We start from the raw sequence: 21,741 nt of genomic DNA on the forward strand, positions 1-21,741 counted from the left end.
TATAAACGTTTTATATTCTTTTCAGTTACTTGCAATGCTGTATTCATACAATGAGTCTTTTATGTTGTGAAGATAAACTAGTGCACTAAGCCATTGTACTGTTATGAAATAAATTGGTATTTAAAATTTACGATGAGCGATTTATGAATTCCCAATTTGTTTCAGGTAAATTGTTAAATTTGACATCTATGTTTACTTAGATTAAACTGGTAGGAGAATTAATCGTTTATTGACAAGGGGAGATAACACGATACATGTGGTAGCTGTGAAACTTATCAGAACAAAACAATTTATTGTTCCTCTGGGTTGTTGACTCTAATTTTATCTCCACTTTGGCATTTTTTGGATGGTTCCTGGAAGGTTTTTATCTGTTCTTGACGTAATTTTTGAAGCACTTCAAAAGTACATTGTTGACAATAAAAAAACATGCTGCTGTGTGCTACCCATATTAGCACTATGGGACTTAAGAATTTTAATACTATACAAATCCTTGCCCAAATAACAAAAGCAGTCTATTCTCAATATCAATAGGCTAGCTGGGTGCTAACAAAATGTGAATGGAAGTAGATTGCTGGATTAATAAAACAATGAAACAGCAACCCAAGAACACAATAAAATAATTAAATCTTCAGGTCTAACATTACACAAGCATGTCTTTTTAACAATATGGCAAGCACCTTATTGCACTGAGTCAAAAAACTATATATGATTTAAAAGAGAAACAATAGATTCTAGGGGCGGATCCAGCCATTTTAAAGGGGGGAGGTGTTCCAACTATATGTCCCAATTCAAATGCATTGATTGTCCAAAAAAAGGGGGGGTTCCAACCCCCGGAACCCCCCCCCCCCCCCCTCTGGATCCGCGCCTGGATTCTGTCATCTAAATTTAAGGTATTGACTATTCATTTGAGCTGTTGGCTTTCCTCTTAAAAACAAAAGAAATAACCATGAAGCTGATGGAATTTTCAGAAAATATTTTTTAAAACTCTTAAACTTTAAATATTACAGAATGTATTGTAAATCTGTTTAGAACATATAGGTAAAATGAGTCTTATGTAGACGAAACGCGCGTCTGACGTACTAAATTATAATCCTGGTACCTTTGATAACTAATTGCAACTTTATTTTTTTATAAATGTAAATGATTTACATTACTACTCCAGGGACAAAGCTCTAGTTTGTTGATCAAAATGATCACCCTTCTTGATTGACAATTCTAATTGCACTAGGAATGTGACCCATACTGAGATAAGCTGTACCTCTGTTGCTGATAACATATGTAAGACAAACAATATCGTTTATAGTAGCAGACAATGTTTTAATTATAACATTTTCAGTTTTAAAGTGTTACACAGAAAAATAAATCACAATACAAGTCAAATTAATGATAAATACAAAAAGATTATGTCCTGAGCATTAATTTGTTTCTCAGTTTTAATCTGTAGTCTTTAATTTTCTGAAAATAAAAAATAACCTCTATATAGATATAAATCAAAATAGTAATATTTCTAATTCAACTAATTATTCAGTGGCGGATCCAGGGGGGGGGGGGGGGGGGGTCCGGGGGTGCACACCCCCCCTTTATTTTTGCCGATCAATGCATTTGTATCGGGACATATGTTTTGCACCCCCCCTTTGCCCTGTTTGCCCTGGGTTAGCACCCCCCCTTTCGAAAATTCCTGCAACCGCCCCTGTTATTGAATGGTTTTGATTATAACATTCAAATGGTAAATAGCTTTATAGCAAGTTTATTTAAAGTCTAAAGAAAGGAGTGAAATTGTCCCTGTTTTATGGTTCCAAAATAATGAATTTTTCACATTTGACAGCTTGCATATATGTTCATATAGCAAAAGACTAATCATCATGAATTAGCTGAATCAGAGGGTGTGATGGTTGTTGCTACAGGAAACAAAGAAAACCACAATCCAGATTGAAAACAGGAGACCATTTGGATAAATTTAGCAGGGGTGGATCCAACCCTTTTTAAAAATGGGGAGTTCCCAATCCAGGATAAAAAGGGGGGTTCCAACTACATGTCCCCATTCAAATGCATTGATCAGCAAAAAAAAGGGGGTTCAACCCCAAGAACCCCCCTCTGGATCCGCCACTGTTAAGTAACAATTAATGGTTGAATCCAAAGACCACAATAAATTGAGTACTTTTAGTGCTTTTAGTTTTTGAGCTCTTTTTTGAAGTTCCTACAGTAAACCTTAAGTAACTAGAAAGATGGAGAACAGCAATAGTGGTGGTTCCTTTGATAAATGATTATCTCTCTTTATATCTCAAGAATTAATGTTAAATTATCTTTTTCATATTAATTTTCTCATTTATCTTGAGGTATATTAATTGCATATTTAGTATATATATGTAAACATTTATCTTTTAGGTATATAAATTGGATACTTAGTATGTTAACTTGATATACAGGTACAAAAAAAATGTTATTATTTATAGCATGAAGTTGATAATATTCCCTTACTTGTTAACTTTGTTTCAATATAGTCTATGTGGAATTCAAATCCTATAGACTAACAATAACTCACATTGATTTGTAGAAATGCAGGCGCGGATCCAGAGGGGGGTTCCGGGGGTTGGAACCCCCCTTTTTTTGGGACGATCAATGCATTTGAATGGGGACATGTAATTGGAACCCCCCCCCCCTTTTGTCCTGGGTTAGGAACCCCCCCCTTTTTAAAATGGCTGGATCCGCCCCTGAAATGACTTATGAAATAGTGATTCAATGTTTATATCTTGGTACAGGTGTACTTGTTATTTAAACTAGGTTTATAAAAAAATCAGGATATTTTTTTTGTAATGTGTCAATTCTTACAGAATGCTGAATCTTTGCCAGACCTTGGACTATAAAAAAAACCCCATAATTTTTAATAGATCATTGAAATAATATTTATCTTTTACAAAAATCTATATAGTTTTGACAAATGATGACCTTTAAAGATAATTGTTGTCAAAGTGTTGCAATATTGCCATATTCGTAAATTTGATATTTATTTTTTAAAGAATTGCGTCATTTTTAAATAAACAGATACGGAATGTTTTAAAAAAATCTTCTCTTAACATTCTAAAAGATTGTAATTATATTTACAAGTATACATTGTAACTACCTTTAAATTGCTTATGAGATGTTTATGTTTAACGAAATAATCTATAATTTGTGTATTCTAAAAATCATTACCATTTTAACAATAGCTGTTTAAATGAAATTTTCAATATTTATAAAAAGACCTTGATCAGAGATGGGCCCATAACTCCTCTTCTTCATATCTAATCGATAGATTGATATAAAATTTTGTTATGTAGTAAACGACTGATGTTTGTTTATCTTAAAGGACCAGAGAGGAGTCATGCTTCATTTGTTCAGAGCATATCACGCCTGTCAAAGGCATTGTATAGGAATTTTTAATTCATAAGGATTTAAAAAAGTCTTTTCATACAAGAATAAACTCTGATGTTGTTAGATATTTAATTTATTGGAAAGTGTCCTCGTGCCGAAGTCAGTCTATTGAAAAATGTTCAATGTTTAACTTGGGATTTTGAGATCTTGTTCGGGTTTGAAGAGATATGTTGCCTTCATTTAATATTGATTATCATTGGAAAAATAGGTAGTGAAAATTTTGATGGATTAATGTGTAAAATAGCTATACTGATATGGAATTTTGTACAAAAAGATTTTAAAACTGAAAATTTGTAATATTTCCTAGACAACATGGAGACAAGGTAAGGATGATCTTTGTTTACATCAAGAAATTTAGGATTCTTAGTTTTAAGGGGCTGAAAGGGGTTAGGAGGAGGTTGCCTTAAATATTTTAAACATTTTGAAAAATGAAATAACACAAGGCAACACAAATATCTAGAAGATGGTAGGAATTAAGTCTTACTTTAAAGTAGACATAAGTAAAGGTTTATTTTTAGGCTCCCCCCACCCCCTCCAGTCTATAAATCTCAGGATTTACCAATTTTTGTTAGTGTATGTTTTTTCTTTCTTAAACTAATCCAGAAAATGTTATGAAATATCAGCTTTTATCCCACCTCTACTGTATTAAACCTTCAGATTAACCCCTGATGCTCTGTCTTTATAATTAAATTTTAATAATATATTTAGAATCATTTAAAAGTCTATATGATATGCAGCATGAAATTTTCCTCTATCAAGCATGGATAATTTTCTAATAATTTAATGTTTAAATTTGTCCTTTAAAGTTATAATGTTTGAAAATAATACATACTTTTTTTCCTGGTTATACAATTACTAGTTTTAACTTCATAACGTTCATTTCTGAAGTTAAATTGTGTCATGTTTCTCAATGCTGAATTTCAATACTTTGAAATTAACATTTTGATACATCTATTATATTCTATATGCTAATGTAAACAAGTAAAGTTAAAATATATTGATAGCAATTATGGCAAATTGATTCACACATGGGTAAGTCATTTTAAAGGCATAAAACAAATTTTAGTCGTTAAATATATCTAGTATTAATGACCATTATTTTCTTCCTCTATTTGCTTTTAATATGGATTTTACATAAAGAAGAAAATTCACAAAGATTTTTCGCTATTTTTTCTTAATTTCAATTTTAACACTTGAATGAATCAGTTGGTGGGAAGAACTTTAACATGTATGTAAACCTGCTCATAACAATTTATCAATATATTGTATGCATTTAAATATCTGCGTTCAATAATGATCATAAAAGTGCCAATGAATGTAGTCCATATTTCAGAATGTCTACTCAAAGGGCTTAAAACTGTTCAATGCCAATATTTGTGAAAAAAAAATAATTTATAAGTTAAGAAATCTAGGCTTCTTAGTTCTAAGTCCTGAGTAATTCGTAATCTTAAAAAAACAATGCATGCCTCATTTATAATAATTTGTTAAGAAAATCATCTTTGACAGTTTAATTTTTTTAAGAGTCACAATTCCCTCTTGAAATCTCTATTTTTTGTCAATTGACAACCAATTGCGAATGCATTTTTTAAAAATCAAATTACAAGTTCTTAATATGAGTTGTCCAGCATCTTCAAATAGATGATTCTCTGTTCTCTGGTGCTATTCTAAAAGTATGCTTAACAATATAAGTGATGAATGACAGTATGCTATGGCAAGCCGTTTTACTATTTATTCGAATTTTAAGATATCACCTATACTCCTTTAATATATAAGATATCTTATATAATTTCATTTTTATAAGATATCTTGTATATTATATAAGATATCTTTAATGTTATATGAGATATCTTTAATGTTATATAAGATATCTCATAAAGTTTATGATATCTTATATACTTTATAAGATATCTCCTAAAGTTTATAAGATATCTTATAAAATATATGAGATATCTTACAAAAATTTTTTGTATAATATATCTTATATAATTTATAAGATATCTTATATAGTTTATAAGATATCTCATATAGTTTATAAGATATCTTATATAGTTTATGAGATATCTTATAAAGACAATTATATAAGATATCTGATAAATTATATAAAATATCTTAAAAACTATATAAAATATCTTATAAACTATATAAAATATCTTATAAACTATATAAGATATCTTATAAACTATATAAGATATCTTATAAACCATATGAGATATCTTATAAAGTTTATGAGATATTTTGAGGTAAGAATAAATAGCAAAACGGCTTGCCATAGTATGCGCCCTTTAATGGATCTCCATATAGGAGAGTTTGAGTGGGGTTTACTGTTACAGAACAGAGAATAATAGGCCATCACCACAGAAAAATTGACAAAAAAAGAAGAATATATATGATGGGGGAGAAAAAGATATATGATAAGCAAATTAATGGAGAAAAAGAAATAATGGGGTGCTAAAATATAAGGAATACAGAATAATGGACAGAAAATATAGAGAAAATAACCTAAAAAATTAAAAAACACAGAAGGAACCAAATCCAAACCCTTATATAGACTATCTAGTTACCTCTCAATATCTTTTTGGTTAATTATGTAATTCGGTTGCCGTCTCAATACTGATGTTAAATAATGTCTAATCTTTTATTCATTTAACATTAGAATCAGAAGTTTCAAAATCAGAAGTTTCAAAAAATCAGAAGTTTCAAATGAACTTTGAAGTACAATATGTATTGTATATATTTTGAAATCTTATTAAAGATCCATATCTCAAATAGTACCTGTTAGTCAGAATGTAAAAATAGTTCGTTCAATTATGTGACTATTTTGTGTCCCTTTGCATATTTCCTGCTATGACAGAAATAAGTCCTAGTTTTAAAGACCACGTCGAGGGTGTACAACATTAATATTTGTAAAGTCAAAATTCCAACTATAATTATACAACGAAAGTTCATTTCACATATCATTAACTTAATTTCATTTCCTTTGAAGGGGACCTATTACTGGATTCAATAAAAAATCATCGATCACGTCAACATAAAATATTCTATTTGAATTAATGAAAGTAAATAACAGCACAACTGAAGTTGTATAATTTAAAATGTACAATAGGTGTTTTAAAATTGAATTCAAAAATATAAATATGATTTTTAAAAGGCTAAACACAAGTTTTAGGTATTTGATAGAACTGGAATTGATCTTGATTTTATATATATACATTTGTATATATATCTTTGAATTTTTATATCTAGAACTTGTCACTTTCTTAATCTATATATTTTTAATATATGTTGTAATGTTCAAATGAAATAATTTTTTATAGATTATATAAGATTTGCTAATACAGGAGCTTTTTTTATGGATATTACAATTTAAGATCATAAGGATTAAAAATTTAATTATGCATGTATTGTTAAAAAAAGATTACATTTCATTCTAAATTGATGAAATAATATTATGTAACAATAAATTATATTTAAAATATTGAAAAATCAATTCAATTATGTAAAAACAGAAATCAATGCTATTGCTGTCTGCCCGTGATACAGCTTTTCATTAGGAACTTGATAAACGGTTGTTCATGATAAAAGAACATGCAAGATCTTGTTTCTAGTAAAAGTTAAAATCTCCCAGTAAGTGTCTTATTGCAAGCTATCAGTTAGTTAAATTGTCATCACAAACCACTCATCCCAAAAAATGTGATATTTGTTGCTGATCAATTTGTGTATCTTTCAATTGTTCAAAACTTTACTGAAAGTTTAATCTCTGAATTTATGATTCAAATTAACAAAAAAAACTAAAGTATAAGGAAGAAGTTTTCTTCAATTAATATAAAAGTCAGTGGCAGATCCAGAATTATTAGGGGGCCCACTGGAGTCATGCTTACCTCAGTGATTCTCTTTATAATCAACAAAATATTTTCCCACAAAAAAGGGGGGGGGGGGGGGGGGTTAATCGGCCTCTAAAATTCACAAACACATTGCTACCCAGGACAAGGAGAGAAGATAACACCCCTCCCAAATCTGCTCTAGTTTTTGGACCTTTTTTTAATCTTAACCTTCACAGTGTTTAAGATTTAAGAGGATTGTGCTTTTAATTAAATATGTTTGCATTCTTTAACAAGATTAATTTCAACTAAGTTTGTAATCTTAAAACTGTAACAAGATTGATTTTTAAAACAACTTTGATAGATTAAAGATACATTCATGGTTAAAAACTTAAAATAGAAAATATCTGATAAATTAAAACATGATTGTTGAATGGGTACCACCAAATCGGCATGTTCTCTTTTTAACATGCTACTTTTTTAAAGAACCCTTCCGTAGGTAAAGTTAATACATGTTTATAGAAACAATCTTCACAATCTAATTCACATAAATTTTCACATGTAGGTCCTATCATGGTTTTTAAATTGTGGTAAAACTTGTGTTGGCTCACTAAGAATGGATTTATTGGGCTTTCTCTTCAACATGGGGGCTGGGTGAGTTAATAATCCAGGATTATTTTTGAAATGTTATTTGTCATTTTTGTTAAGTTTGTAATTTTATCTTCACAATTGACTTTAATTAAGAATTTGTCCAGACATATTCTGAAAATTAAAACCATGTTGAGTAATAGTGATAATTTGCCTATTATCGCCACCTTGATATGAATGGCTATTTAACAGTGATTTATGAAGGTACAGAAATAGCCCTTAGAAGTTGATTATAATACTTTACAATTTTATTAAATTACTTTATGTAGATGTGAACACACTACAGTTTCTAGTTGGTTTTTTAAAGTACAGGTCATGGGGAAAATGCAAGTACACATTATATTTTTTGTTTTATATTTCATGATACATTTATTGTCATAATGATACAGACTTGGCAACTACAATGTATTATTGCTTGTTGTTAGGTTGTCATGATCAATTCCAGTGGCAGATCCAGAATTTTGCACAAGTGGGGGCTCATTCTGCTCCTACTTCAGTGATTCCCTATACATGTATAAACAACAAAAACTTTCCAAGAAAAGAGGGGAGGGAGGGGGATGTTCCTTTTAAATCTGCCTCTGAATCCTGCAATCCAATTATGAAGAGCTTTCAAGATGGAGAACTGCAATGAAAGCACTGTTTCTTTGATATTATTTTTTGTATCATCATGATATTTTTTTCATTGTGTCATTTTTTCCATTTAAAAATTTCTTTTTCAAATTGATTTTAATTAGGTAACAGTACAAATATTGCCATTTTCGAGATTTTTAGCATTGGCAAATAGTTCAATTGTAGTTAGATACTGTAGATGATGAAATCAATAATGTGAAAAAATTCATCCAATGCAAAATTTGTAATATATGAAGGTAGTAATGGGGGTACCTTCATGAGGTATAACGGTAAAAAAATTTCTTTAATTATTTCATGTTTTTTAAAAATCTCTATTATAGTATATATGCTATTATAGATAAATTTATTCAATACTATGCTGGGCAATTCAGAGCTGGATACTTGTGCATTGATGAATTTAGAAGTTTTTAGATAGCACTGTTACAGGTTTTTTGAGTTGTTGGTTTTTCTGTCTTGTTATTCCCTATAAATTCAGTCACCCATATTTTTTAATTGAAAGGGGGCCCAATTTTTTTTTTAGATGTTACTTCCTTTTCTATAAGGTCTTTATGAATACATGTCGGTGAGCATTTGTAAAAAAAAATATTTTTATCTTTTTAGGCACATAGAAAATGAAAGAACACCATCTGCCAGAGGAACGCGGCCAAAATCAAGTAAATCAACAAAAAAGACTAAAAATGGATTAAAGAAAAACAATATTGACGAACAAACAAAATTTGCACTCAGCATTCAAATGGTCAATCCAGAAATAAGAGCATTGGTTAAAAATTACCCACCAATAAGTGAACAAACTGCCGAGTTATTCGAATGCATTCGTCAGAAGAACTATGTTAAAGTGAAAAAATTGATTAAATCAAAGGAATGTGATAAAAATGGAAGGGATGTTGAAGATCCTTTGTTTCCAACACCCTTGATTGTTGCATCAGAGCTTGATGATACTGAAATGGTAAAATTGTTGGTCGGTGCCAAGCGTCCTGCAAATGTAAATGATGAGAACTTACATGGAAGAAGACCAGTTTGGTAAATACATTTGTATATAGAGCAAACTTATTTCAATAGGATCCCTCAAAAAGCTTTATAGTAACATTTTGTGAAAAGATATATTTTTATTTTATAGGTTTATAGATTATTTATAAGCTCCCCCCCCCCAAAAAAAAACAAAAACCAACAACAATAAAAAATACTATAAAGCTACTTTTAAAAAGGGACTATCAAGTCCTATATGTAATATTTTTTAACTGTTATTTCACATTTTATTTTTTAAATGTTGCCCTTCAAAACATGAAGATGAAGGGTTTTGGATGCGCTGAACCTCTTAACAGCTTTGAGAGGGTCAAATTAAATCTTGTTCCATTGATCCATCATTTATGCAACATGAACTTCTCAATGTGAAGCCATTTGGGAAACCCCATAGAACACTTTTTTACAGTGAGCTACTTACACTTTTAAAAAAACTTTAAAGAGTATCTGGTCCAATCTTCATATATTTATTGAAACATTTTTTGTGCAAAACTAATATCAAACTGTTTTATGTTTCAAACTGTAACAAATATTAGTTTAGTATTTTAATTTTTTGATTTGACATGTATATATATATAGAAAAAGAAATTACTAAATTGTAAGAACTTGAAAGTCATTAAGTTTACAATACTATTTAAATCTAACATCAAAGTTACAAGATTAAAATCTGTAATAAACATAATTTAGTTGAACTAACAACTTGCTAAACAATGAAGTTAATATTTACATATGTACGATAACTAACTTGTATTTATCCATTTGAAATGTACACAGTAAGGTTAGCATTGAGTAAATTCACAGTTATATATTTGGTTACATGAAATAGTATACTGTTTGTTATGAGTGCTAGCCAATAGTGATGCAACATGATGAATTTGAGTACTAACAGATTCATTAAAGATAATTTGGCTTTGAAAATCAGAATACAAAAAGTTTTAATTGAAATGTTAATATATACAAACTTCCTAAGTACTGGACAATATTTAACATCCATAGGGGGGTCCAGTGGGCCCTGCGGTGCATGTGTATATGCTCTTTTGTTCCGACGTTGGAAAGTTCCGGGTGAACTTAGTTACTTTGTTCTTCCTCTGGTTGAAAAGTTTCACCGGAACAAAGTGACTAGTTGAAAAGTTCCAACAGAACATATCAACTAGTTAGAAAGTTCCTTTCTGCCAAATTAGTCAAAACCAGAACTAACAAACTAGCACAAAAGTTCCAACGGAACTTCTACAACCAGTCACAAAGTTCCATTTGGAGAATTGATGCAAAGTAAAAGCGCAACGTATTATCTTTGAACCTTTTCAAAGGAAAACAAAGATACTAGTCACAAAAGTCAAATGGAACTTATCAACTAGTCACAAAGTTCCTCTTTGTTAGGGTTAGGGTTAGGTTAGGGTTAGGGTTAGGGTTAGGGTTAGGGTTAGGGTTAGGGTTAGGGTTAGGGTTAGGGTTAGGGTTAGGGTTAGGGTTAGGGTTAGGGTTAGGTTAGGGTTAGGGTTAGGGTTAGGGTTAGGGTTAGGGTTAGGGTTAGGGTTAGGGTTAGGGTTAGGGTTAGGGTTAGAGTTAGGGTGAGGGTGAGAGTGCACTCGGAATAAAACAACTAGTTGGAAAGTTCCATCTGAACGAAATAACTAGTTGAAAAGCTCCGCTGGAACAAAGAAACTGAACGACCATAGTGGCTGTTAAACATGCCCCCCTTTTTGTGGGAAAAATTTGGTTGATAATATAGGGAAACACTAAAGCATGACTGGAGCGCCCCCTCCCCTTTAGGTCAGTCAGCGGGCCCCCCTTACATAATTTTCTGGATCTGCCACTGACATATTATAATGACATTATGAGTGCTTATTTTCCTGCACCATATGAACATTTCTACTATTAATGTCTCTTCAGTGATGTTGAGGCCAAAATATGGTACATTCAATATTTTATTCAAACAATGAAGAGTTGATCAGACCAAAGGTGAAGCCAAAATTTTATATTTTTCATGAAAGACCGTTCAAAGATCTCAATGAAAGCAAGAATGTGTCTAAAATACATGTATGCCCCACTCGCACTTTCATTTTCCATATTCAATGGACAGTGAAATTGGAAATTGGAAATTGAAATTTGGCATTAAAATTAGAAAAATCATACCATAGGGAACATGTGTACTAAGTTTCAAGATGATTGGACTTCAAATAAAAACTACCTTGACCAAAAACTTTAACCTGAAACTCGCACTTTCATTTTCTATGTTCAATGGACTGTGAAATTGGGGTCAAAAGTCTAATTTGACTTTAAAATTTGAAAGGTCATATATCATAAGGAACATGTGTACTAAGTTTCAAGTTGATTGGACTTCAGCTTCATCAAAAACTACCTTGTCAGACCAAAAACTTTAACCTGAAGCGGGACAGACGGACGGACGCACAGACCAGAACTACTATCGTAGGTGGGGATAAAAAAACATAAGTGTTGAAGTAACTAAGTAATGTACCTGTTTCTATGAAGATCGGTATACATGCATGGATTTCAAATTTGAAAGTGTGGTGTTTATATCAATAAGACAGCAACCCAACAACTAAAAGACATCCAGTGGGCAACATGCAGCCTTGAACAATAAGAAAGTTCTTAAACAATATCTATTGATTATTTTGAATCTATAAAAGTTAACCTCTAAGTATATACAGATTTGCATACTATATGGTATATGGAAAAGGAAAAGCTCAACTTTTTGGCCCAAGTGAGCTTTTCTCATCACTTTGCATCCGTCCTCCGTCGCTGTTAACTTTTACAAAAATCTTCTTCTCTGATACTACTGGGCCAAATTAAACCAAACTTAGTCACAATCATCATTGGGGTATCTAGTTTAAAAAATGTGTCCAGTGACCGTTCCAACCAACTAAGATGGCCACCATGGCTAAAAATATAACCTAGGCGTAGAATGTAGATTTTGGCCAATATCTCTGAAACCAAAGCATTTAGAGCAAATCTGTCTGAGGTAAAGTTGTTTAACAGGTCAAAATTTATCTGCTCTGAAATTTTCAGATGAATCAGAGAACTCATTGTTGGGTTGCTGCCCCTAAATTAGTAATTTTAAGGAAATTTTGCCGTTTTTGGTTATTATCTTGAATATTATTATAGATAGAGGTAAAATATGAACAGCAATAATGTTCAGCAAAGTAAGATCTGCAAATAAGTCAACATGATCAAAATGGTCAATTGATCCCTTAAGGAGTTACTGCCCTTTATAGTCAATTTTAAACAATTTTTCGTAAATTTTTGTTATTCTTTACAAAAATCTTTTCCTCTGAAACTACTGGACCAAATTCAACCAAACTTGGCCACAATCATCACTAGGGTATTTAGTTTTAAAAAAAAATGTGTCCAGTTACCCGGCCAACCAACCAAGATGGCCACCATGACTAAAAATACAACATAGGGGTAAAATGTAGATTTTGGCTTATATCTCTGAAAGCGAAGCATTTAGAGCAAATCTGACAGAGGCAAAAGTGTTTATCAGGTCAAGACCTATCTGCCCTGATATTTTTAGATGAATCGGACAACCGATTGTTGGGTTGCTGCCCATGAATTTGTAATTTTAAGGAAATTTTGCTGTTTTTGGTTATTATCTTGAATAATATTATAGATAGAGATAAACTGTAAATAACAAAAATGTTCAGCAAACTTAGATCTACTAAAAAGTCAACATGATCAAAATGGTCAGTTGACCTCTTAAGCAGTTATTGCCCGTTATTAGTAAATTTTTAACAATTTTTCATAATTTTTTGTTATCTTTTACAAAAATCTTCTTCTCTGAAACTACTTTTGGTTATTATCTGAATATCATTATAGAAAGAGATAAACTGTATAAATAGCAATAATGTACAGCAAAGTAAGACCTACAAATAAGTCAACATGATCAAAATGATCAATTGACCCCTTCAGGAGTAATTGCCCTTTATAGTCAATTTTTAACAATTTTCATAAATTTTGTAAATTTTGTAAACTTTTTACAAAATATTTTAACTACTGGGCCAAGTTCATTATAGATGGAGATAATTGTAAGCAGCAAGAATGTTCAGTAAAGTAAGATCTACAAACACATCACCATCACCAAAACACACAATTTTATCATGAATCCATCTGTGTCCTTCGTTTATGATATGCCCATAGACCAAGGTGAGCGACACAGGCTCTTTAGAGCCTCTAGTTTTGAATCTCCAAGAAATATATCATTGAGCAATCTCTATTCTTTTTCAGGATAGCAGCTAGGAATAAGAATACAGAAATAATGGAGCTTTTGGTTGAAGGCAACCAGGAATGTCAAGTGAATTTTACAGACAGGGAAAAAGGTAAGTTCAACTTATATTTCTATTCTAAAAATGTTTATTTGGGGGTATTTTTAAAACATCATACACAGTTCTTTAATTCCAAATGTTGGACAGGAAATTTGGATAGAAAAGAGAAAGATAGAGAATTGAGTAAATGCTAATGAGATACCATCCAATAAACTATACAGGAAACACATTCCATGTATACAATTTTAGAATTATTTTATTGGAAGCAGATGAGAAAATCATTTTAGTCTAAATTTGTTAAAGCCCAATTCTTTGAATTCTTTATACAGTAAATAATACTTTTACTTAAGCTTTCTATAACTGATAAATTATATTAAAAGTCATCTTTCAAAAAGGATTGATAAGCATAGTATCTTTTGTTTGTGTACAATCAAGAATATGAGATTGAAATACAAACTCAATTTATTTTTATGACCAATAATGCTTATGAATTGAATGTATTTATGATTTTTACAGGTACAAGTCCACTTTTTGAAGCAGTGATTGGTAGTTGTCCAGATGTGGCCAGAATTTTGATACATGCTAGGGCAGATGTGAACATGAGGAAACTTGGTCAGGAGAATGGCCCTGATACTCCATTGACAAAGTAAAAAAAATTATATGAAAAATTCAAATACAGTCAAACCTGCTTAAGAGACCACTAGCTGTATTAAGCAAAAACCTGTGTTAAAAGACCACCAATTTAAGATCGCTCTGTCGTACATTTCATATAAATTGAAACTGTATTAAAAGACCACCTGTCTTAACAGACCACATTTTGGCTCTCCCTTAAGTTGTCTCTTAAAACAGTTTTGACAGTATATAAAGGGAAAAACAAAGATAATAGCTAACATAATAAAATAACATAAACAACCATGCAAGAACTTAATTTCTTTAGAGAAAAGTGATAATTTTTGTTTTTGCTCTTTTGCATTGCATGGGAGATAACTCTAAAAACAAATTGACATTTATTTAAATAAAACGTTTACAAAATGAATTGTACATTTACCAAAATGTATTCAATAATATCAAATAAAATGTTGGCACACTTAAAAATATCAATTTAAATTAGAAGATTGTGGTATTCTAAGAAAATATAAGGTTAGTCAAGCAAAAAATAAACTTGACTATGTTACATTTGTATTGTGTGCTGTTATCAAATAAATGCAACTAAACTTGAAACTGGCAGTTGTTTTGAATATGTGCCTATAGTGGTGGTGCTTTAAAAGCAACATAACAGACCAGTGTTTAATACAATAAAAGTTCACAGTAGAATATATATTGTTTTTTATATTCACAACATTACCACATTCATATTAACAAGTCCGCATCTACGTCACGCGTTTTCACACGCTTTTTCATGTCATGACATGATTTCCCATTGTCAGAGGTTGACATGTATGGATATGGTTAGGAAAGATGTTACTACATGGTCAATTTACCCAGCTATTGGTCTCTTATGAAAAATGTCTTTAAGAATGGTACAATGATATTTTTTGTGCTATGTTTGAATTTCCTGAAGCATGGTATTGTTTATTATATGGTCCATTTAAAAAAATGATTGATACTAATCATAAGCATATAAGATTCTCAAGCATGTGAAATATTACATGAGATACAGAATAATTCATTAATAAAGGTCATACAGTTACCTTTAGTTTCTAATCTACATCATTTAGTGCTTTCAAGCCACATCTCTTTTTTTTTATATTCAGAATATTTTTTTCAAATGTGTTTACATGAAACCATATTTTTTTGAATTATGTATCTTTATGAAAAAAGTACCAGTTTTTATGATATGTACAAATTCAAAAAATGCTGAGCTATGAAGATGTGCAGCATTCGTATACATCAATCAGACAGTGACCCAAGAGAGGTCAATATATATATCATCTTCATCAAACAAGCCCTAATCTCCCATTGTTAGAAAAAATATGAATAAAGGAGTAGGGGCATTAAGGCCTGGTTTTGGCCCAAGAAAATAAAATGTTTGATAACTTTTTCAAATTGGAACATAATCTTTAGAAATGCATAGGGTCAAGAAATATAAATGAAAAACATTAAGATTCTTATTTGATGACGTCACAATTACGTCATAATATATACTGTTTTCACAAAAACGATGAAAATTCAGAATTTATGCAGTTTTCTATCTTTATTTCTGTTGTGGAAACATCGTGTGCAGCCAAGAAACAACAAAATAATTTAACTGAAGCTTTATCATTACTATTGACAAAATTTCACCAAATATAAAGTTGTTTCTTGGGTACGCACATACTTTTCCAATCGAAAATATACAATTTGATGAAAAATAAGGAAAATCACAAAATTTTATAAAATATGCAAATTAAGGCATGATTTGTTGCCATGGTAACTTTTTTAATGTCCAAAATTATTTAGTTTTTCTGAATACCTTCTACCTGAGATACTTTTCAGTAATTTTAAAATATGTATGATAACTTTTAAATTTGCAGTAATTTTTGGGCCAAATAAGGGCCTTATTGCCCCTACTCCTTTAACAAAGACTATACAAAATCTGGCATCTGCCACAAAAGACAAAAAATACACACCCAGAAGTTTTCGAATTGGGACTGACACATGAACATGTACAGGGACTAAACTTAATGTTCGCTATCCTCACCCTTTCACTTTTAATCTTCAACAGTTGAATGCATAATATGTTTTTTAACTTGTTTCTGAAATAATTACGTACTATTATCCATTGATCTATATTTTTCAGAGCTATTCAGCAGGATAATAAAGAAATTGTACAACTTCTTCTAAATTCTTTAGCAAAAATGAAGTCTAAGTCTGAAAATGGACTTACAGCTCTACATTATGCTGTTGCATACAAACGCTATGATATATGTGAAGTTCTTTTAGAACATGGTGCTAAATTACATGCCAGGACAAACTCAGGGGTTACTGCTTTAGCAGTTGCAATAGAAAATCATAATCCAGCCATGGTTAGAATTCTACTAGATTACGGGTATAAAATGGACAAGAAATTTAAATGGAAAGAAACCCCTCTTCAGCAGGCTATTTTTATGCATGCTGATAACTGTGCAATGACTTTATTACATTATGGGTGTAGTATTAAAAAGGAGAAAGGTCCGTCATACTTTTGGTTGGCTGTCAACGAAAAATTGATTAAACTTGTTAAGTTTATGATAGCTTTAAAACCAGCCTTTTTAAACGAACCTTGGATAACCAAAGAAGATTGGCCAGTTTCAATATATCACAGACCTGACATCTTTGAATGGCTTAAGAAAGAATCTCGGAAAGTAAGACCACTAATGTTTCATTGCCGAGCTCAAATATATGGATATTTGGGAAGACATCCAAAAAATAAAATCCATGAGTTACCACTTCCTGATAAGCTGAAAGAATATTTACATTACAATGAATATATTAAAGATCAATATTTTGTTAAAAAGCCATTGGATGTTCGTGAGTGTCCATTTGATTGTCCGTCTCTGTGTCCAGTTCCTCACTGTCCGCCAATAGAAGTATCATCTGAGTCTGACACAGATTCAGGTGATAATATTGAAAGTGAAAATGAGGACGAAAATGAAATAAAATCAAAATTTGAGCTCAATGGTGATCTTGAATCAGAGCAAAGTGATCAAAATTCTCAAAGACAGCAGACGTGTGAACAATCTTGTCAAAAATCAACAGAGAATGGAAAGAAGCAAAAAAGAACTTCAAGTGCAAAGAAATCAAAAACTATTAAAATACACAATAAAAAATCTGATGTAGTTCATCAGGTGGAAAAAAATTAAGAAGATAAAGGAAGCAAAATTATTTATATGTACATGCATTGATTTTATTTTACTCAATTTACAGTTAAAAAGAGAGAAATTATTCTAACTTAATATGGCAAGTGCAATAAAGTTTAAAATATACAAATAATCTTCTGACATATTATTCCAGCTTTACATGTTTTACAGTAATGTATGACAGAGGTTGAGGAGATGTACATTTAACCAATAGTAATAGCTCCAGTCTGATATATATATTTTCCTGCAACTGCTTAAACATGTAATATCTTAAGTCTTGTACTCTCATTTCTATAGAAATCTTTTTAAAAGTAAGAAAGCTATTTGTTAGAACTTGATCAAACAAAGCAATTGCTAACTTCACAAGTAAATTTTTCTTTGATTTGAGGAAACTTAATTACTTGTTCAAACATTAATTAATTTCTGAACACCTTTTTTAAATTAAAATACATGGAACCCTGACTGAACCAGAAACCTGTTTAATGGGAAATAAAGAGAATGAAATAGATGTTAGAAACTTTAGGTCACTAGTAACAATTAAAATACTTGCTCTAAAGTCCATGTATACCAACATCAAAATTATTTTTCAACTGTTTTAACAAAACGCATATCTAAAATGAACAAAAAAAAATCATTCTTTAAGGGGTTTGTAAAGAATATTTTAATTGTTTGAATGGTTAAAAAAAATGTGTAAAAGATTTGCATATATCTCCTCTTGTTAAAATTTGGGTGTACACTACCCAATAGCAAAAGAATTGAGAAGGGTTTGAATGCTTTGAGACTTCAGTCCAATGAAAGATAGGAAAATAATAAAAAGTTATCAAGGGGGCATTGCATGGTTTTATCATTGTTTTCCATCATTATATACCATAGGCTGAAAAAACTTCTTAATTTGTGGCTCACATGTACCAACTAAATCCATGAAAATTGGCAACCACAAATAATAATGAATCCAGGTAACACAAATAAAAACTTCATTGCAGGCAATACAAAAATAAAAGTACGGGCAACATAAGAACAACAGCAGAAGCAACACAAAACCAACATTCCAGGTCATACTAAAAAAAACATTCCAGGCAACACAAAACCTGTAGTGCAGGCAATACAAAAACCAAAGTGAAGGCAATACAAAAACGACATTCCTAGCAACACAAAAAAAACTATATTACAGGCAACACAGAATACAAAAACAAAATTGCAGGCAACACAAAACAACAAACAGGCAACACAAAAACAACAACATCCCAGGCAGCACAAAAACAACAACATCCCAGGCAACACAAAAAACTAACAACATTGCATGCAATACAAAAACAATATCTAGGCAACACAAAAACAACATTCCAGGCAACACAAAAACAACATTACAGGCAACACAAAAACAACATTACAGGCAACACAAGAACAATGTTCCAGGCAACACAAATACCACATTCAAGGCAACAGAAAAACAACAGTACATGCAACACAGAACAAAACTACATCATCTTCAGCAATAAAGCTTTCATATATTATGGTAAAATCTGAATTGACTAAATAGTATATGGGAAAAAATAACTGACATCTCTTGTTGATTTTTTTCGCTGTTTATAGTTTATGACTAATTCATAATACTTTTTTTAAATAATTGTCAAAAAGGGTGAATGAAATGAGCAAAAGGCAATATATCCAATGAGACTGGTTGATAAATGGTTTCAGCTACGTATTCACTTTAGTAAGAGTTTAATATTGATGATATGTTTTGCTGTCTATAATAGTTTTCAAGATAAAAGGAAACACTAAAATGAGGCCCCTCATGGGGGGGTCCTAGTAATCACATAATCACCATTTTTTTGCCAATATAAATCACATAATCATTAAATATTTGCTTATCTTTAGTAATCAAATAATCATAAACTAAAAATACAGTCCTAGGTAATCAAATAATCATGAAATATTTGGCTTAATAATCAAATAATCATTAAAAAAACGGCCAAGTAATCACATAATCAAAAACCCCATGAGGGTCCTCTAAAATGTGTGTCGGAAATCATGATTAAATGGAATGGTTCCTATAATGAAAAAGAAAAATGTTTTCCGTCATATTGGTACTATTGGAAAATCCTTTGAGGGCAATAACTCAAATAATAGGTCGATTTACAGTTTCTGATAGATTTACGTTTGGGTGTTTTTTTATCTTCTTTTTTTTTTTTGGCTTATTGTCTTTCGGTGTGTTATGGACGATGTTATGTCTTTCCTCGTCATACTCATTGTAAATGTTCTAGCTGTCTCTCTTGAAACCACTTGAGTAAATGGAATCAACCTTGAACACAATCATACACATAATATTTATAACTTTCAAAGTATTATGTTTGCCCGATTACTAGTATCTCAAAAACTTTTAAGGAAACGAATTCTAACATTTTTACCTGATATCTCGAAATCTATGACTGACAGACAGACAATCCAACAGCCGAATGATGATTTACAATTTAAGATTTAAAAAAAGTCACCAGAAAGATATCTGCATGTAATGGACTCGCATCAAGATTCAACAAAACAAAATTGTATGCTAAATACGAAATGTTCTGCTTAGTATATCGTTTTGTAGTGTTGAATAAAAGTTGAATGCACATTACTGACAAACCGTGCAAGTTTATTATATACATTAGTACTCAGTCTATTTTGCCAAGTTTGTTTAAAAAAAATCCAATGTCTTCCTTTAATGCTGTTTCATAGAAACTGTTCTGACAAATGCATGATATAACATCAGATCTAAACAAAAGATAAAACTTCTATATAGTAAACAATATCTACCAAATATTGAACAACGAGTGATTGATCAGTGCACACAGGATCAATCATAAAAAAATCACGATTCATCAAAACTAAAATTTTACCAACATTTTCTACCAACAATTTCATAATTCAAATCAGCGTAGTTCTTATGTTGATGTTCTAAGTAATAAATTAGAAAGGTCATATCTGTGTAAAATAAGATTGAGTGCACACAATCTTGCTATTGAAAAAGGGCGATATTTAGGTTTACCCGTATTACATCTATAGTTTACCCAACGATGAACGAGTTTGTAATGTATACATGTAAATCAGGTGAGGTAGAAAGATGAAAATCAGTTTTTACTGAAATGTGAATGTAATTTTCCAACTACAGACTTTACTTTAAAAATATTATATTAAATATACTTCTTACATGCTGTAGTGAAAATCAACTAAATATTAATAGTTGCGTGTATAGTAAATCTTTAAAAGTCCTGAAAGTGACTAGTTCTTATATATAAATGTCTGGTGTATAGAAACAAGATTGTAGCTTCTTAATTATAACATATTTAACTATGCTGTATTCATTGTTATAATGCACCGAAATATGGGCCTTTGCCAATTATTGTAATTGTGTTTGTGCCAATAAAATATTTGTATTTGTATATATAGCAAAGCTCATCACAAATTAATACATAATGCACTAATAAACCAGTCCCACTAGAACACGATCGCACCACGCTGACGCGATCTAGAATAAATTCAGATCGTGGTGAGGTCGCGGTATTATAAGCGGCATGAAAATGTAAATTTCCGTTTCTTTCGCGATGCTACTACGTCCCCATTACGCTTCTACAACGATCCCGCTACGATTATACCACGTTCTCAACGCGCTTATTCTACGACCTCACTATACGCTTATCAAGATCTTTCTACGCTCATCACGTTCTTACTGCGACCATACCACGAGTTATCAGATTGCAACACGTTCTTACCACGCTTCTACTGCGATTATAGCACGTTCTCACCACGATTATACTACGTTCATACCGCAATCTTACTACGTCCTCAGCAAAACGGTCAACATCGTGTTCCATATCATTCAATACAGTCCCATTCCTTCTATTTCTGATTTATACGTAGATTTCGCGGAAACAATACAGTCATTCCATCAACATCTACTAGAACACGTGGCGTGTTGGTAGGGGTTGATGTTGTAGAGGCAGAGGGAGCTCTGATAGTAACGAATCCTGATCAAGTAGAGATGTCGGATAGACTAATCCAACCTAAATTACAACCTATTGCTGGTCCATAAAGCTCAATTGACGATATTTTAAGGAACGATAGCAGAGATGACAC

At 31.2% G+C, this 21,741-nt stretch overlaps 1 protein-coding gene across 3 annotated transcripts; it reads left to right on the plus strand.

Annotated features, from left to right (window-relative positions):
• The first annotated feature begins 238 nt into the window (after positions 1-238).
• LOC139524020 (ankyrin repeat and KH domain-containing protein 1-like) lies at positions 239-17,755 on the plus strand. 3 transcript variants are annotated; one of them, XM_071318543.1, is made up of 5 exons: positions 239-360; positions 9,108-9,527; positions 13,770-13,861; positions 14,324-14,453; positions 16,587-17,755. In XM_071318543.1, exons 1-5 carry the CDS (start codon positions 347-349, stop codon positions 17,626-17,628), a joined length of 1,698 nt encoding a protein of 565 aa, XP_071174644.1. In that variant the 5' UTR covers positions 239-346; the 3' UTR covers positions 17,629-17,755. The 3 variants fall into 3 exon arrangements, with proteins under 3 accessions (XP_071174644.1, XP_071174645.1, XP_071174643.1); XM_071318544.1 differs by lacking the exon at positions 239-360 and adding an exon at positions 3,217-3,734; XM_071318542.1 differs by lacking the exon at positions 239-360 and adding an exon at positions 7,782-7,883.
• Positions 17,756-21,741: the final 3,986 nt, after the last annotated feature.

Source organism: Mytilus edulis, chromosome 5 (assembly GCF_963676685.1).
Source record: "Mytilus edulis chromosome 5, xbMytEdul2.2, whole genome shotgun sequence".
In the NCBI taxonomy this organism is placed as follows: Eukaryota; Metazoa; Mollusca; class Bivalvia; order Mytilida; family Mytilidae; genus Mytilus; species Mytilus edulis.

Bases quoted from the DNA above. Each gene is read 5' to 3' on its own strand.
- LOC139524020 (XM_071318542.1), top strand. From the start codon at position 7,846: ATGGATTTATTGGGCTTTCTCTTCAACATGGGGGCTGG. The intron at 7,884-9,107 runs GTGAGTTAATAA...TTATCTTTTTAG, and splicing joins CTCTTCAACATGGGGGCTGG to GCACATAGAAAATGAAAGAA. The intron at 9,528-13,769 runs GTAAATACATTT...ATTCTTTTTCAG, and splicing joins CATGGAAGAAGACCAGTTTG to GATAGCAGCTAGGAATAAGA.